Raw genomic sequence first — 19003 nt, 5'->3', positions numbered from 1 at the left:
AAGAAAAAATGAGGGTGCAAGACGTGGCACAGTGAAGCTTCTCTCTTTAATGTCCCTGAGAGTCAGTCCCTGCTCTCCTTCTGTTTGGGCAGTGGGCGGCATGGCAGAACACACAACTGTTGGGAAAGCTGCACAGTGCCTTGCTTGGCAGCCAGCACAGCTCACCTTGGACAGGCTTGTACTCATTTGTCTGCAGTTTGTAGAGTGCAGAGTTTTGGCTACAGAACCTCATGTAACATTTGCACATGAAACCAGTTTGCACCTGCAGCTGTGAAAACCACCTGTGCAAATCACACGGACATGAGCACAACCCTAGAGATGGGGAGGGCAACTCTTACTGAATTCTTGCTCAGCCGACGTGTCCTCTCCCTCAGCACCACCTCTGGACTCTGGGCCTGCTCTGCTCCCTGTAAGAGAGGCACACTTAAGTCCACTTCACACCAATCAGTCACAAAGCATGCCAGAACTCATACAAAGCAGCAGTAACCACTGCAAATGCCTAGAGCTGCTTTGTTTCACCCAGTCATAGAGAGGTTATCTTACTGCACCCTTTCCCAAGAAAAGCAGGCCAGTAAGAAGCATTCACCACAATCTGTCTTCACAGCAGGTTAAAGGCTCTCTTTAATTTGCTCCTGGGCAGTTTCATTATAACCCACAGCTACATTGGGCCAGCTGTGTGAATTTTGCCTTCACAACACTGATGGAGGAGCCACAGAGCATGGAAAACACAACCAAAGGGACAGGGCTTCAGTAAACAGAGATCTGTGCATCAGCAGTAGATGTACTGCCCTTCTGCCTGGGGCAGGAGTGCAATACATAGAAGTCTGCTCAAGGATACAGAGTCAAGGCTTACACAGTGCCTGGAATGCACAGGCAGTGCCAGAGGAGGGTGGAGGACTCACTTGTGGCACTGCAGTCCCTGGTACTGCACCCAGGGATGGAGAAGGTGGGCACAGTCATCATCCCAAAGAAATCAGTTCCTCATGGAAGTGTGTTTTGGCATTTGTGCCCTCCCACCCCAGAAATCACAGGTGTTGGTGGGGTGAGGAGAAGCTCCTGGAGAACTCCTCTCGTGCATTTTTTATAGCCAGCAAGGTGAGTTCAGCAGTTCCAGTCCTGGATTCACCTCTAATCTCCTCTCCCAAGAACAAGTGATAGGACAAATGGAAATAGTCTCAAATTGCCCTGGGGGAGGTTTTTAGATTAGATATTAGGGAAAATTTTTTGACCAAAAGGGCGGTCAAGCATTGGAACAGGCTACCCTGGGAAGTGGTAGAATTAGCATCTCTGGAGGTGTTTAAAAAATGTGGCAATGATGGAGTTAATGGCTGGACACGATTCCAGAGGTCTTTCCAACCTTAATGATTCCATGATTCTGTGATCCTAATCTGAGAGTCTCAAAAGTGAGGCAAATCTGAGTCTCTGAGTGACACTAAAACCATCTGCATCTCCCAAGGAAGGTGGGTTGAGGGGAAGCCATCTCACCTATAGAGAGCAGTACCAGCTCACAGTCCCAGAGGACACACAATTGTAACTCCCTGGATGAAAGGACAATACCAGACAGTAGGAGGGAAAGGCTGTGGGCAGTAAAACACCTCTCCACCAAGCCTCACAGCAGAGAGAACCTGACAGCAACCCATTGCATGTAACATCTTTAGTGTGGACAGGCAAAACAGGTCTAAATGAAGCAAAACTAACAAACCTCCCACACAGTGCTCAGCTAGTCCATCCCCAAGAGAGATGCCACGGGAAACCAGAAGAGAAACTTACTTGTCAGGTTAGATGAAACTTTTAACTGACCAAGCTCAGGGGACCAGATATACTCACCATCTCTTGGGAGCTTGCAATAGGAACAGGAAGATCTGTAGCCCACAGTGGACACCTTACACTGCAATGGAAGATGGACAGCATGAGGAAGTCGTGTTTTGAAGGCAGTGGGTACAACCTGCTCCAGAATTCCAGACTCTGCAGCATCCTTTCAGAAAGTAACAGCCATGAAAAAGTTACAGTGATGGGGAATGGCAGCAGGGGCCTTTGCTGGAATTGCAGGTAAACACTCATATGACTCACAGCTGGGTTTGCCTTGGGGACAGGGCTTTCACACAACTATGGAGCACACATTTACTCACTAGTCCTTGAGATGGAACTCTTCCCCCTCTCAAGTGATGCTGGATCAAAAGCTCCCTGTGAGGCACAATGTTGATTCAAAGGGTCCAAAGTTACCTTGGCATTCTCTAACCTGAATTCAGTCCTCAAGCAGTGGTGAAGTCCTCATCTGAGCTGAACTGTAGATACTGATGTGATTTGGAGAGTTAATAATGAGGTGTCTGCTAACCAAGAGGCAGAGCTGTGCAGGCTTGGATGGTTATCCCACCTAGAGCCCCTGTGGGGAGAGCCAATTGCCCCATTTTCACCTCTCTTTCCAAACACAGCATCCCAAACTTCCTCCTTAAGCTCTTTGCAAATGCATTGCTTTTGTTTCACAGCAATTTCTTCCTACAACTGAAGCCTTGGGGATGCTCTGGGGCACAAGAAAGCTCCTTCAGGCCATGGCTACACACAGCAACAGTGGGGACATACAGTGCAGCCACCTCAGTGCACTGAGAGCTGTTTGAAACCACTGCTTGAAACTCGTGTCTCCACCTCCAGAGCACTGCAAGCAGAGATGAGGCACAGAGCAACAGCTCTGCTTGCAGCTCAGTGCATCCATTCAGCTGGATGAGGGTCTCTGTAGCCCAGGGTGACCCAGTGGACAAGGTGGGACTCTAATGAGAACCAATCCTTTCAAGTCCTGCTGCAAACTCTCAGCCTGTAGTCAGTGGGAATGCAGGCAACAATCCTGTCCTTTCTCCAGCAATCACCTCCAGCCTGCTGCAGCCACAAGTTCCTGTACTGGGAGAACCTTGGGAAGGGCACAGAAACAAACTGACCCTTGGGCAACAGTGCCTTCCCAAAATGGACCAGTTCCAGCATGAACTAGACTTGGCTCATACTGCCTAGACTTGGATCCATTTCCATGCTTCCTTCCCTGCTGCACTTACTACCGCCACAGCTAGACCACAGGTTCCTGTGTGAGGCAGAAGGGTGGTTACACATGTGAACCAGAGCAAAGCCTGTTCCATTCTGGTTGGCAAAATCACTGTCTCATTGTGGTTTTTAAGGAGAAAGGATCCACACGCTATTTTCCTTACATTTTAAAAAGGAACCACTGCATAGGGACAAGGCTGCTCTGTGCACAAAAAAATCTGGCTACCTGTACCACACCCACATGCATGCAGAGGTGAGACCTAAAACAAGGAAGGCAAAACCACAGTTTAGAAGGGGCAGGAGCTTCAGGGCAGGTATTAATTACCCTGAGGGACTTTGGCCACCGAGCAAATATCGAAGACTCCTCTGAGCTGCCACTGCCAGGAGTGCCAGCAGGGGAAGCAGAAGCCAGCTCTGAGCACATACTTACACGTTTGCAGCGCCAGAACTCTGGGCATGGAGTGTATTCAAGGGTCACTTCCTTGCCACCGATGGTAAGAGTTCCCTGTTGAGACAAGGGGGTGAATGACCAACGTGCCCAGCACACGCAGGTTACTCAGAGGCAAAGGAAGGGGTGAAAGCTCTGCTTCCTAAAGGTTTTGCAAGTGAAACAGGGTGAAAGGGGGAGAAAGTCTCCCAGTTCAGTTAGCTGGAGCTTTGCCATGGAAGTGGGAGGGAAACAGCCTGTGCCCTGCTCTAGCATGGGGCTACAAGGCTGTGTTAGCTAGCTCCAGAGGAAGCAGGCAGGAGAGGCCTTGCCACCTCCTAGGAAGAGCAGAGACAAGTAACTAGAGTGGGAAACTGCTGTAACCTGCTTTAGTCCAGCTGCTGGCAAGGGGCAGCTGGACAGATTCCCTCATGCCAGCCACCACCAGGCTGGCCTCAAGGCAGCTATTTGAGGAGGAATGTGTGGAAAAATCCTCTCAGGTGAGAGAATTTTCATACTTGGGTTAGTCTTCATGCCAGTCATGAAACCATGGCTTTTCTTCAGAGAAATACACCAGAAATCTGCCGCTGGCCCTGCAGTCAGCAGAGCCAGTGCCCTGCAGCCAGCCCTTCCCTGCTGAGGCTGGCCTCGAGCACCTGAGCAGCAGCACCTGAGGGCCTCCACTGCCCACAGATACACTGCTTCAAGATCCTCAAGTAATGCTTTGGAGATGTGCCAACACACCCACAAGCTCTGCTGAAATGCAGATAAAATGGGTCATAGGTACAAGTCCCCTGGCTCCTGCCTGGAGCAGCAATGATTCCTGGTGGCTCCCATCTGCCAGGGACAACAGGCCATGCCTGGGCACACAGGATGCAGGCAGGCCAAGTCACAGATGCACACAGCCATGAGACATCTCCTGTCACTGGAGGCACTGCAGACCACGCAGCCTGGATTCCCCAGTACCACAGCTTGAGACTAGGCATCAACAGAGACCCAGCCCCAGGTCTCCCAAGTCCCAGGAGAGAAGCTGCCTGACAGCACTGACAGGTCCCAGTCTGTTTTGGGGACCTCTGCTGAGTCAGAAGCTTCCCAGGTACTCTGACCCAGTAGCCTCACCATGCAAAAACCCCCAGTGCAAACCATGAGCATGAGAAAACGAGTTCCCAGAGTTATTATTCAGAAGTCATGATACACCCATGCATAAACTGCTCTGCAGAACGTGAGGGAGATGCTAAGGAATATGCAAAGTGGGAGTGAAGAGTTCATAGAAGGGAATCACTGAGTGGCAGTACAACAATCCTTTAACTCCTACGAAAGAACAGGGTTCCACCACCTCCCCTCTTCACATCCTGCCTTTTATGAACCAAAGCCATCCTTTCCTACCAGGCCTATGTTGAACACTTTGAGGGGTTCCTTTCTGCCACCCAGCTGCTCAAGCACTGCTTTCCAACATGCATCTGCCTTTGCCTGACAGAAAGCTGAGCCATTCCTGGACCTTGCCGAAGGCTGGTGTGTGCACTCAGAGCACCCCGCTGCATCTTTGGAAAACTTGCTCAGGGTCACAGCAGGGAGCACTGCTCACTTCACCTGTCTACAAGAGGCTTTGCACCCTCTTTAAGGCATGTGAGGAAACACAAGTGAGAAAGGGAAGTGGAAATCAAGGCTGTCCCACTGGAACTGATCCCTGAGACAGACATGCTCCCTCTCCCAAACAGGGTACCCACCACATCCCAGCAAGAGATGGGCAGTGCCAGGAGCAGGCTAGAAATGCCTGTGGGTGCCTCAGGACGCACTGAGCAGAGGCAGGTGGAGAAGGCAGGGTGCACATCCTCATGAGCCCAGGGAAGTCCTTGGGAACAGCAGCCTCTCACCAGGCAGCTGCAGCCCTGGCTAGGAGCTCAGGAAACAAAAAACTCGATTAGAGCACATCTCCTCTGGCAGGGGCAATCCATCACAGAGCTTCATCCTTCTACCAGCCACTGAGGACAAACCTTGCCAGAAAGCCTTAAGATTATTTTTGGTTTTATGGAAAGTGGTATTTAAGTGCATGTTGTGCTGGTGGTGCTGGTCCCTTCCGCAAATTCCATTTTGGGAGGCTGCAGAAAGTGTCACTTGCATAATTACTCCCTGATTTCCCTAACACCCTGCTGATTGCCTGCTCACTTTTTCAGCAAGCTCTCTCTTACTGATTTCTTCTTGATAAAGTAATTTTCAAGGTTGCAATCATCATTTAACTCTCCAAAATGAGTCTTTCACTTAGGACACACATTGTCAGGATTCAGTGGCTTTGAATTCCTCATTCTCCCATTTTGTTACTAGATAGATTCCATCACAAATATTTTCAGAACCTTTATTTTCTTTAGTGCCTGTCTCTGCTTACTCTTCTTCATCTAGTTCTTTTATTGTGCAAAAATTTTTGGATACTACTCTAAATTTCAGTCCAATTGAGCAGATTTCAATTGAGCAAATCTTGGTGAAATGACAAAGATTTTCTGAAAATTTCAGGGAACAGTGCTGGGGTGGGGGAAAGGATAAGCTTAAAGTATGCCACATATTGTGTCTGGCACCACACCTCTTCCACATTTAGGCATTTTATCCTGGACTTTTTCACCAACCTGCATTATGTCTGTTTATTCCTCTGTATTTTTAATATCCTGTACTTTGGAGCAGCTTGGCTTTTTCTAAGTCAAAGTGAAACAGAAATGTCTCTCTGGTCTTCCCAGTCAGGAACCTCCCCCTCATAACTAGCAGTAAACACAGAGTTGACTCACCAGTGAAGGGTTTAAAAGGCAGCACAGCTTTGCAGCACCAGGACAGGAAGCTCTCAGCCATGGAAATGCCCAGATTTCCAAGGGCATGAACAGATTCTACTGTTTTCTGAATTGCCAAATTCATCAAAACAGAGCGTCAGGGCTTTACTGCTGGGAGCAATGATTTGTGCTACTGTTTGATACCTTTCAAACACAGTTATACATGGATTTTTTGCTTAGAGATCATTGGAGATGCAACAGTGAATTCTAATCTAAGGGATACAATTCAGTCCCAGCCAGTTCAGCTACTAAAAAATCTGCCCTATGGCCAAATATGTAAATAGTCCTGTCAGACTGATCCATGGAGCAACCCTGCCATGAGATGGTCCTAGAGAGCTGTGCCAGGAAACCATAAAGTCTGTTTGCAGAGAGCACACACAGTGCAGACATGTCTCAAAGCTCTTCACTGAGCAGGGACAAACCCCACAGGAACACGTTGCTTTTACAGAGGGAAAGAAAAAAGAGAAAATCCCTTAGCCATGATACCCACAGGTGATGCAATCCTTCTGAAAGCACTTTGGAGACTGTGTCAGCAGGGCACAGGGCTTCAGCAACAAAGCTAGCTTCACTAAAGCAGTTTCCAAGCTTTTTGTTCCCAAAAGCAGCATTAAAGAATACCAGGAAGGTAGGCCTACCTGTGAGAAAAAAGCCAGACCACACCTAGGACACATCACGCCCACTTTTGAAGTTGGGTTAAGCTCACCTCTAGTCTATCCTGTGTGTAAGAGCACTGCTCTGCACAGAGCCCAGCCTGGCTCTGCAGGTACCTGAGCACTCTAATCCTGCTTCCTAGGGAACCTATGGAGCTACTGCAAGGGCCAGGAGACAGCCTGCTGCAGGTCAGGCACTGCACAAGCCACAGCTTCAGCTGCTTGTCTGTCAATTAGCATTTACAGTTAGCACACTGGGGGTTTTCATGCTTGTTGACAGCCTTTTAATGATGATGACTGGGGGCTGAGGAGGGGGAGAACTTGCCAAAAAAGTATCTCTTTGCTCTCAAGACTGAGATGACAGAATACAAATCATCAGTGTCAAAGCTTTTGCTAACTGTTTCTCTGAAAAAAAAAAAAAATTAGAGCATCCAAGAGTGACCTAGAAAATTGGAAATGTGGAAGGAGAGCTCTCAGAACACAGCCACTCCCTCAAATAAAACCAGGCTTCTCCTTTAACTGAATCTATCCAAACACTGAAACCTTCAGTAAAACTTCACTTTGGAGCGTCCAAACAACGAGCTGACAGCGTTTCAGTATTTCACCCCACAGGTCATGCTTGGGCAGCTACAAGTGGAACTGTGAAACCACAGGGAGATGTGGATGCAGCAGCCAGCACCACCATGGACTGCTGTGGAAGAATGTGCTCCAGCTCTTCCAGAGGGATGGCAACAGCCATCCATCCAGGATGCCACCATCCCTGGTCACAAGGAAGACCACGAGTTCCTGACTTAATGGAACAGCAGTTGTCACTTTCACCTTTACAGAAAACACACTGGGACATCACACATCAGTTTTGGAACAGAACCAAGGCTCAGTTACCAAGCACCCAAATCCACAAGGATCACTAAGCCAAACTTTTCTTCTTGGCTATAACCCCAAGGCAGTGCAGGAGGTGCCTCCACCACAAGAGAACCATTCTTCAGACCCCCTTTAGCAGCTGGCTCATGCACAAACCAAACACCACGTCAGCTAATTATTTCCTAATATTGTTTGTGCTCTGATTAAATGGAAAATACCTGCACCATGAACTGAAAGGTTCAGTATCCTTCTCACGAAGTAATAACCAAGCTGGAGGACTGGTTATGTGGTTCAACATGATAAAAATCAACTGAAAATACCATTTGTAAACAGATAAAAAGCTGCATACAAAGATTATGACAAAAGAATGCTTATGGGCAGCACAGTAAAGCAGTCACATTAAAATACCAGCACTAACCTTGTTTACATGATGTTAATTCAGCCCTCTTCTGCATATTTACTATAATTAGGATGGTTATTCAAAAATCAGTATACATCTGTCATTTAAAAATTATTTAAAATTACTAATGACAAGTGTTTATTTCCTTGGGAATGCTCAGACACTACCCCAGGAGGCAGTCTGGGAATGCAGTGAATGCCCCTGGTCCCAGCAGCACTTCCCAGAATGAAAAGCTCTTGCCATCCTCAGGGTATATTCCATCCAAATGCACTGGATGGCACAGCACAGGAGGCAAGGGGCTGACAGCACAAGCCAGGTTACCTAATTGGAGCTGCAAATCAGAATGCTTTCAGGTTCTGCTCCTATTTGAGTATGGATTAGAAATGCAGATTTAACAACCCCCAACCACCACACAATGCAAGTTATGTAATGGCATCCAATTCCACTGGCATGCACCATGCAGAGGCTGAGTGGGAGCTGGCAAGGAGAGCACAGGGTTCTCTCCCTGACAGGATTCACCTTCAAATTAGGCAGGCAGGTGAGATCAAACACCCAAGATCTCCCTAACTATCCCCACCTGCTCGTGGAATTGAGGAGGCAGCACCTTCCTTGGATGAAGCAGAGAGCCAACACCTGGGAGGGTAAGAGACCAGCTGGATATATTTCAGAAGAAGATCATCTCAGCTGCAGAAACTGGCTTCTCATCCCCCATTTTCCATATGCTGCAGTTTTTATCCCTGAACTCATTAGCAGATGCTGTACCAAGGAACTCAACTGCACAGAGCAACAGGCAGTACATCTTACCTCTGACAAAAAGCAGATGAGAAAAGTTGTGAACCCACAAACCACAATCCATCTGTAATTAAACAGTCAGAAAATGGAACGTGACATGGAGCTGAAGAAACAAGAGCAACCCAGGCTGCTGCAGGGTACTGCAGCAATCTGGCATTTCCTCCAGCAAGAGTAACTACAAGCAAATTCCTCATGAAGTGGGATTTTTCCCCAAGGCTCTCAGCCTCCTTTTTGAGCTCTCAAACCAGTTGCAGCTCAGGGATTGCTTTTTATTGGCCTGATGTAGCAATGTATCCAGCACTCTACTGCTGAGTGGATGACAGCCAAGGCAGAAGAGTCAAGATATACAGGGGAAAAGGATGGTTTAAAAAGTGGTGGATCCCTGAGGAATTGTTACATCACCAAATGGATCCAAACAACTTTGCTGTGCACTATTATTACAGATTTCCATCAAGACTAACACTGAGATGACAACTGACAACATAAACACTGTGTTAGTGGTCACCCAAAGAGCAGGATATTTGGCTCTTGGGCATCAGAGACACTATGGAGCTGAAGAGCACGTGGCATCACCTTGATGCATCTAGCAGTAAGGCACTTATTTCAACAGTGATCCAAGGTTAACCAGCATGGCATGCTCAGGGCTCCTGGTCTTCAAGGTCAGGGGAGGCCTAAGAGTGAGAGCCCAAAGCTGTCACCATCCATCCTGAGCTGACAGAACACTGCTTCAGGCACACCACTGATGGGCATGTTAAACAAAACTGGCACTAACACAGAACTTGGCATCAGGAAGATAACTGAGAGAGTCCTAAAGATTCAGTAGCTAAATGTAACAGATTAAGATGCTATATAAGGATTATTTTAACTCAGATAGCTCCTGGTACCTCTTTTTCAAGTCCTTTTATTGAAAACCCATTACCCACCAGCACTGGGACCATCCTCCCTGCCCCACAAGCTTCCATGTCTACTTGCTCCCTCCTCAGGCCTCCTCCTGCCTGGTTATCCTGGCCATTTGTCCTTTAGCAGAAGGTGCCAGTCTGCATCCTTTAAGTATCTTATTTCCACAGACACCCCAGCTAGCCTGCTGAGACACCTCCAGTTTTCTTCCTACGGTTTCTAAATTCCCTGGATACCAGCCATCCCCTTTTTAAGCAAGTCCCAGTATCTTTCTACAGCTCACCTCCCCCCCACCGATATCCTTTTCGCAAATACACATAGAAATTGCTTTTCAGACTATGCCAGCTCTCTACATTTTAATGCTTGAATTTTGAACTCCAATTCAGTTCCAAGTTAGGACTCTCAAAGTGCTTATCTTTTAAACACAGCATTTGCTTTGCTTGTCAGCACTCTCAGCCCTGCTCTGAGAGCACCAGCAAGGTGGGCACAGGCAAGCTCCCAATGACAGCTCTGGGAAGGATCACAGCGATGTGCCGCAGCTGGGGAAAGCACACAATGTGCTCAGCACCTCACGTGCTCAAGGGCCAGCTCTGGGCAGCAGGTGATATGAACAGCTTCTCCATTTCACCCTTTTAAGTAGATTTCAACCCGTCTGAAAGTTTTCTTTGATCCAGTGAAGCCAAGTGGACTTTCACATGCCACTCAAGGCCCTAATGCATCTCTTCCTGGCTAATGCCAACCTCCAGCTTCCCTCACTCCTCTGAAGAGGGCACCTTTGCAGATCAGCTTATAGGATCACCAGGAAAAAAGTGGAAATTTTAAAATGAAAGCCTTTCCTTTACATCATTAAGGAGTCAGAAGATGATTTCTAGAACCCACACAGTGACGATCTGGGAACAACAGCTCAGAGAGGGACAAGTTCTGTGCTCTGGTGTTTACTGGCTGTGCTTCCACTCCACAGCTAAAGAGAAGCATGGATGGTTAAGGCCATATAACAAGGTAAGTGAAGGAGGCCATGCATGTGAGTTCCTTTAACAGCTGGACTTGATCTTAAAGGTCTTTTCCAACCTCAATGATTCTAAGTCAAACACTCACTTTCACGCTCAGAAAAGTATCAATCAGGTTGAATCCCCTATTTGAAAAATATACTTAAACTATCAAAACTTAAAAGTCTTTAAATATTTAGCATATTGAGTATCATTATTCACAAATGGCTCTAGGGAAGGATCCACATGGCTCTGCCTCATCAATATTCATTTACTTTTCATGGGCTACTGCATGGACAATGTCTGAACAACAGCTGCTTCACAGACCCCCTTCTCTCCCAACACAGGGACTTTCCTTCTCTCTCCAAAATGCTGCTCTACTGTCTGGACATATTTCTCAATTTTTTTTTTTTTTTTACATGACCACCTTTTTCCCCAAAGGTCATCTCATCCCATCTCACTGTTAAACAATATAAAGCTTAAGCACATTAGCACAATGCACTAATCCAGCCCAGGACCTTCCTGTGCACCTCCCTCAGGGATACTTTACAATTAGCAATGGCCATAAGGAAGCTGGGAAACAATGAGGAAACACCCAGCATCTTAATCATAGGTTTGAAGCACAAATATCAAAACCCTAAAGAGCAATCCCAATGCAAAATCATGGCGGAAAAAAAGTTAGGCTGGAAAGCTCTGCCTTAAAGAGGAAAATTCATGGCTAGACAATTCAATTAAGCATTTGAAGACCCCACACACAAACAACTCATGTTCTTCCACTGGAGCGTGTACCTATGGGATTACACACCAATTCCAACACCTGCACAGGGAACAGAACTCAGGGTGTTCTGTGCAGCAGCAAATGTTTCCTAAGAGCACACCAGCTGCGATGAGGAAGGGTGTGCTCCAGAAGCTCCTCCAGACAGGAGTCCAAACTCCATTCTCAGGCACTGTGAGCCCTCCCTGGCAGTGCCTTCTCTGCAGCCAGTGCCCAGGAAAGCTCTCTGCAGGACAGTCTCTCTGCTGAAAGGAAGAGACCCAAAAACCCTGGGAAGAGGAAGTGCCTCTGAAGAAAAGAGGGTTTTATCCTTAGAGACATCATTTCTCAATCGATTCCCAGTTAATGACAAAAGTGGGTGTCTGATACTGCCTCCCTCAGGATAAGAGCCCTGCCATTTGCCACCAGCAGTGCAACACTTACCTGTGTCATCCCAATGATGATTCCCAGCACATCATTGTGACCTTGAGGTGGCCTGTCCAAAAGCTATATCCAGATCCTTAATGCTCACACCTGGACAGAACATCAAGGCAGCTGGCCCACCTTCAGGTTGGCACCTGTACAGATTTCTGTGTCTGAGCAGATGCTGCCTCCTGAGAGCTCTTCCTAGGAGCTGATTTGGAAAGCAGCTGCTTTAACCTCTTGGCTCAGTATTTGCCAAGAAACCTGACACAGCATGAAAACAGTTATACAAGCCCTTTGGAGGGAAATTATTTTTCCCTGCTAGCCTGGCTTGGGTGCAATGTAACAGCACTGGGTGTCACAGGTGTCACAGTTCCCTATGGGACCCAGCACCTCTTCCTTTTCCAGGGCACTGAGGTTTAAGAGGTTCATTCAGGCAACTGCACTGCACAAAGTCCAGAGGTAAATTCAGATCATTCCTTCCTGGGCAGTTCCCAGAACTGCTGAAGAAAGGAATTTAGTGCCTTGTCAGGGTGCAGACGTGGTGACTCTCCAGGCTCTGAGGCTTTGGTGGCTGACCTCAGCTCTTGGGAGAGTACATCCAGAGAGGTGAGTGTGCAGGACAGCAGTTCTTCTGATAACCCTGACACCAAGGAAGGAAAATAAACCAGTTCCTTGTTGTGCCACAAGTGCCTCAGCATGGCTGGATTCCTAAAGGATTGGGAAGGGGAAACAGCATGCACAGACATCTCTTGAAACTGCCACATAAGCTGCACAGCATCTTATATGTAGGTGGCTCAGATATTGTGACTTGGGCCCCCAGTGGGACTTTAATACCTGGGACTTTAATACCTGGTGGCTCAGGACAGAAACTGGCCCTTGCAGACTGAGGGCAGCCAAGCACAGGGTACTGCCTGCAGCTCCCTGTGTGCTGCTCACCCCTCTGCTGCAAGAAGTGAAGCACCAGAGAGCTGATGCTTTCAGCTGCTCCTCTTAGAGCCAGATGGATCAATCATTTGCCTGTCATCAGGAGGTGCCTGTGAAACTTTCTGGAATTCACTTCTTACATTTTTAGTGATGTGCCCAGTACACACTGGAAGGAAAAAAAAGAGATGGGCTGAGTTATTGGAAAGGACAGAGAAGGCAGCAGTGGCAGTGGACACACCACTTCCACATGAACCAGGCCCAGAACAACAGCTTGTCAGGGAAAAAAATCCAAACCACCTCAGCACTCCTCTCCAGTGATATCACAGGTTGGGAAGAATCACTCAGGCTTTCAAAACCTTAGGGCTATAAACAGTAAAACACCTTAGTCATCATATCATTAATGTACAGCTTTGCACCGTGAGAAAGCTTCTTAGTGAGACTTCTCAACCTGGTATTAAGTGTATGAAAATACATCTTGGGATTCTTAAGACTTAAAATTACTTTCTCTGTTAACTCTGCTCCTGAGATCCTTGATGGAAAAGTACATCAAATGTTTGTTTGGGCTTTAAATACCATCCTGGCTCAAATCTGGTTCATGAAGCCCATCTGAATATTGCTAATTTCCTTGTTAGACATGGACTGTACATCACAAAAAACAAAGATTTCCCCTGTTGTCTATGAAAACGGGAGAAAATTACTTTCATTCTCTTGTTCTAAAGACATTTTCAGAGTTTTAAATAGTTAAATTTTATGTTTACAGCTTTATAGCTTTGACCCTCATTAAAAATGTAATTCCTTACATGACAGACTTGATTTTAGACCCCTGTCCTTCAGAAGCTGTTTTTTCATCCTGTGGAAGGCATAACTAACTGAACTTATAGGTGGCCTGAAGAGATAGAGATGCAGGAGGACACTTGGATGCAACATCTGGTAGCTGTCAACACATACACACAGTGCAACAGCACCACAAAATAAACCTTCAGGCAGACTGCTCCTTTACATCTGATAGCTTTTGTTCTGCAGAAGCCAGGAAGAACTTTCCACCTCCGTCCTACATCTCCTTGTACAAAACAGCTCCAAATTTTCCCACACAATCCTCTTCTGGCAGCAATCGTAGCCAGGATTCAGTAAGTTGGTCACACAGTGCTACTGAGGACCTGTCAGTGGCTGTCCCATTCACAGATTCCCTGATATGATGGAAGAAGAAATTCTCCCCCTTATGTGAGAGGACTGGGGAAGTTGGTGCCTTTCCTCAGCAGTGCAGAGGGATTTTGCCTGCCAGCACTCTCACTGCTCTTGACCCTCCTGTGTTTCCTGGTCCTGCACAGATGCAGAATGACAGCGAAACTCCTGATCTCTGATCTTGTAGCACACAGTGTTTCTTGTGCTCTCTGTAGGTATTAAAGCTTTAATAAGAGTCTAGAAGGTGCCCTGTGGCTTGCAGGGGAATGGGGTGGATAATAACTCTGTGTCCTCCTGTGTTAAATACCTGTTTCCTTGTTGCCTGTGATTGATGGATAATGACACAATAGCCCATTTAGGCGTGCCGCCCCCATTTTCCACTGTAATAATTTCATTTCTAGACAAGAATATTAACAACCCAGTTACAGTCAAATGGAAACAGAAATTCAGAAATAAAAGTTGCTGACTGCCAGAGCTTTGATCTTCTATCTTCAAACTTGAATCTGAATTTAATATTTTACTGGCATGAGTCTCACAACCCGAGCAGGAAACAGAAAAATGCAATGTACTCCTTTGGAATGAACCCCAATTCCAGGCAGCCAAACTTCCGTTATTTAAATTGAAAAGGTCCAATACAAACTCAGCTGGGAAGAAAACAGACTAAAATCCACATCTGAAGGGAATTCCAGCTCTCTCTCACTATCAAAACCCTAGATACTCAACGAGCATACATGATTTCTACAGAAGGCTAGGCAGACCATTTCTTTGAAGAGAAGGAAACAGTGGTTCTGCCTTCTTCCTTAACCCCAGGAAGCGTGCAGTTCAACATTTTTTTCCACCTCTGGAGTCAACATTTTACCTTCCTGTTCCAGCAATCCAACACCAGCAGTGCATCAAATAATGGAACAGCAATCGCTGCTAAGATAGCACAAAAGCATGAACAAACAGTTCTAAGGCTGAAGCTCACAACGACTCATCAAATGAAAACTACAACATTTTGGTGTGCTCCCACTTATCAAAACAGTCCAGATGGAGTCCTAGCATTATAATCTGGCTCATATGCTTGTAAAACATATCTGGTTCCCCTCGACATTGCTGGAATTAGGCTGAGGACTCATTGGACTCAGCCCAACAATTTATGTCACCTCGTTCTCAGTGACGGGTCCTGTGCAAACCAGTATGGCAAAACCGTGATAGAAAATGGTCTCACTCTATAAATGAAAGCTGTGGTGCATTCACTGAGATGTCTTGATTCATGACTGAACCCGTCCAGACATTTCCCTCTCGCTGCCTGCTCATCTCCCTTAAGACTCTTCAGTGGTATCATCAGCACCGTCCACTTCTAAGAGTACAGAGGGAATTTCTGAGAGTGCAGCCACAGCTTGGTTAGTCACAGCTTACTTAGAGGATGACTTCAAAAGCATCAAAGCAAATTAGTGGCATGAGTCCTACTACTTTCATATAGGAGCTTGATCAAGGGATTTTACATCCTAATCCAAAATCCCCTTCCGACCATATACACAATCTATCAACTGCAGCACCACACAATCTGTCCTACACCTGATTTACCATGTTTCTTTGAAGCACTCCAAAGCTACAAGGCACACACCTTCCAAACGAATATTTAAAGTTTCTACAGATCGTCACAGAAAATCAACTAATGATGAATGCAAACTCAATTAAAAAACATACAGTCTGTGAGAAAGAGCAGCCAGCAGTAAACCACTGCTCTGTTTTAAGGTGAAACTGCACCTATATGTAGCATACATAGCTTAATCTATGACTAAGATTTCCCCACTGGCACACAATTATTCCATTAACACATTAGGAGGAGAGGACCTGACAGCTACAGAGACAGGGTGCCATCTGTATCCTGCCCATGCATCCAAAGATTACTTCAAATCTTTCCTAGCTCAAGGCAAGATCTCACCTAGAAACAAATTCAAAGGATGAGTGCTCCAGATGCCTCATCACTCAGGAAAACGCTTTGCGTACCGAAAATTACCAAACCAAAGCTATTTCTCAGGGAATGTTCTGCCAATGAGCCCTCTACAACACAACTTTAGCCCTATGGAAGGGGCAGAGGCAGACTGACCCATGGTACACACTGCACTTTGCATGCACAAACAGAAGCTTTGAAGTGTCCCCATTTCTACAACATCAGTGCTGGGCATGACCAAAGGTCCGGCTGTCCCATGGTGGTTCCTCACTTTGAGCCACCAGTGCAGGGAACGTCCAACCTTTTCCTGCCCAGCAGCTGTGAGTGATGCAGCACAAGTACTGATAGATCAGATCACCCAGCCAATCAACCAGAGAAAACTGGACACCTGTCTTGTCTATCATTCACAGATCAAGTTATTGAAACAAATTTCAGGAAATCACAATTATTCCCTCAGCTGCTGGCATTGTAAACAGAACATCTAATCCAACAGAGAATAACTGGATTAACAAGGCATTTATAATTTATAGGGAAAGAATGGTTATTTCAGACGTACACCATCACACAGATTTGTTAAGGTCAACGGGCAAAAAATTCCAACAAATCTATCACCAGAACAGAAATGCAGGGGCCAGGAGGGAGAACAGTTTCATTTTAGAGAAGGGTAGGGAATGATGCTTTATGTGAAACAAACTATTTATATAGCAGCCCAAACCAACCTCAGCACACAGAATAGATAATTCTGTAATATACAGCAATATTTGAGTCCTGAGATAACCCTGCTGGGCCACACATCCCCAGCAGCAATCAGAGATACTGAGGAAGTCCCACTTAAGCATGTGCTGCATGCTCCAGCCAGCTCACCCAGAAGCTGTCCTCTGGGACAATCCCATTGCAGAGCAGCAGTTCAGCAGCAGCAAACACACACAGTCCCCACCACATGGGCAAGGTGAGGCTGAAGGAAAAAGGAGGAGAGGATTTTGGAATATGAGCGGGGAGGTGGAGGGACATGGCAAGCGGGGAATCACTCAAGTAGAGCAAGAAGATGCAGCTTCACAACTCTTCTAGTGAAAAGTGAACTTATTTTAAAACACATTGGGTAGCATGGTTTGCTTCTTGAGGCAAGGCAGGACAGAGCTGCCAAGAAGGAGGTTGTAGTTTTTTTATCTGGGAAGGGCTGGAGAAAACACATTGATGGGAAGCTACTATTGGCTGAAAGGAAGAGTGTGTGAATTCTCTGGCAGAAGATCTCTTACAACCTTCTGTGCCAAAGGAAGAGGGACTAAGAGGATTCACACGGCTTGGAGAGCTGAGATGACAGAAGATATTGAGAAGACAGAAGAGAAAAAGGTCCAGAGAAATATTTTTGGTACTTTTTGGCAGTTACATTTTACAACAAAAGACACCCTTCTCTGCACATGGAAGGTCTCTGCAGCACACAGAGATTAAGCTAGTCCTTCCAAACAGGCAGTGCCTTTATCACATCTTCATTGCAGGATACACACATGTACACCCACGCACCCAGCCCTGTCACAGGTCACTGCAGGCAGATCCAACTGCTTATTCACAGTCAAGTGTCTGCCCAGCTGCAGGAGCTCCCCACTGCAGGCTTCCCTACTGATCTCAAAAGCTGACAACTCCAGTTAAATGCTGGTACGATGCAGTTATTAGTGAGACACAAGAGCGAATGAAAAAATGATTGACTCAACATGTCAAGCCTCTGTGATGTAAGCCCAGGGTGAACTCGTGACAAGGTCACACACTGAATCAGATACAAAAAAACCCAAATCAGCTCTGCTGCCTGGAAATCCACTCATCCACTAGCCTGTGGAGAGAACTTTCCATAGGTCAGGTGGCTCATAAAAATTCCTCCACAATGTGCATGTTTCCCAAACCATTAGGATGTTTACAGAAGAAACTGCCTAGGTATACAAGCCTTTCCCTCACTGAAAGTGGAAGACTCCAAAAGCAAATTCTAGAAATCCACAACCAAAAGCAGGACAGGCTTCATGGGGGTGAGGGAGAGGAGGGGAAAAGGAGGTGTGCTAAAGACACAACCTGAGCAAAATCTACACACCTGATACGCAACAAAAAAAGCAGAATATAATGCCACCTGTGGATCCAAGGAGAACAGATCAAAACCAAGGCCATCTCCAGCACCCTTAGCCTAACACACAAATGGATTTCAGTGTGTTTGTGGACATGCCACCACCACCCTCAATGGCAGGTTAAAGCAGAGTAACATTGTCAAGTGAATAACTGATGGATACCAGACAGCCCGTGAAAATGCATTTGAGGCAGGTGTCATCTTCCATTACAGGGCAAACCTGGCAGATTCTAGAAAAATAAAAAAAATCCACACTCCACAATTAGGCCTATTCTACCAAAAGGAAAGCAGTTAGCTTTGATGCTTGGACACATATTTTCTTTTACAAATTGTAACACACTCCCTGTACCACAGGCTTCAATAAATACCCCAAGGTTACAGGTCACAAAAGTTCCATTCTCAGGATAAGCACATGCTCCTTCCTTATTTAATTGGGAAGCCACAGAGAGTTGTGGCTTGTTACTGCAAATGTTTTCAGGACAGAAAGTCCTAAGCTTTGCCTGCTTGTCACAGCATCTTGTGGATTTTAACACCAACAGCTACAGTGAAAAGCCTGTGAAATATGATCTGCACCAGAAGCTCTGTTCACACAGAATACAGAAAGGCCCTGCAGTGAATGGATACAGGAAAATGGGCTCAGAGCAGGAAAAACACACAGTTGATGTTTCTAGTTGCACAGGAGTGGGACATGCTGAAGTGAGCACCCACCAAATCCAGTAAGAATCCCTCTTACTCTCTCCAGTAAAAAACAAGCAGGGAGTGGAGACACTGGTGTGCTCAGCAAGCTGAACCAGGACAGCACTGCAGGGACACTGCTC

General features: G+C 46.4%; 1 protein-coding gene across 3 annotated transcripts in view; it reads right to left on the bottom strand.

Moving 5' to 3' along the window:
- Positions 1-19003, bottom strand: part of RBM6 (RNA binding motif protein 6) — a 58023-nt gene that overhangs the window by 12845 nt on the left and 26175 nt on the right. For all 3 annotated transcript variants that reach the window (XM_059856232.1, XM_059856231.1, XM_059856233.1), the window contains exons 7-9: positions 3458-3532; positions 1828-1888; positions 339-407 (exon numbers count right to left, since the gene is read on the bottom strand). In XM_059856232.1, coding sequence (XP_059712215.1) covers positions 339-407; positions 1828-1888; positions 3458-3532 — 205 coding nt within the window. The remainder of the gene's footprint in view (positions 1-338; positions 408-1827; positions 1889-3457; positions 3533-19003) is intronic.

Source organism: Haemorhous mexicanus, chromosome 11, assembly GCF_027477595.1.
Source record: "Haemorhous mexicanus isolate bHaeMex1 chromosome 11, bHaeMex1.pri, whole genome shotgun sequence".
In the NCBI taxonomy this organism is placed as follows: Eukaryota; Metazoa; Chordata; class Aves; order Passeriformes; family Fringillidae; genus Haemorhous; species Haemorhous mexicanus.
The sequence above is the reverse complement of the archived record's forward strand: the minus strand, read 5'-3'. Positions and strand labels throughout refer to the sequence as shown.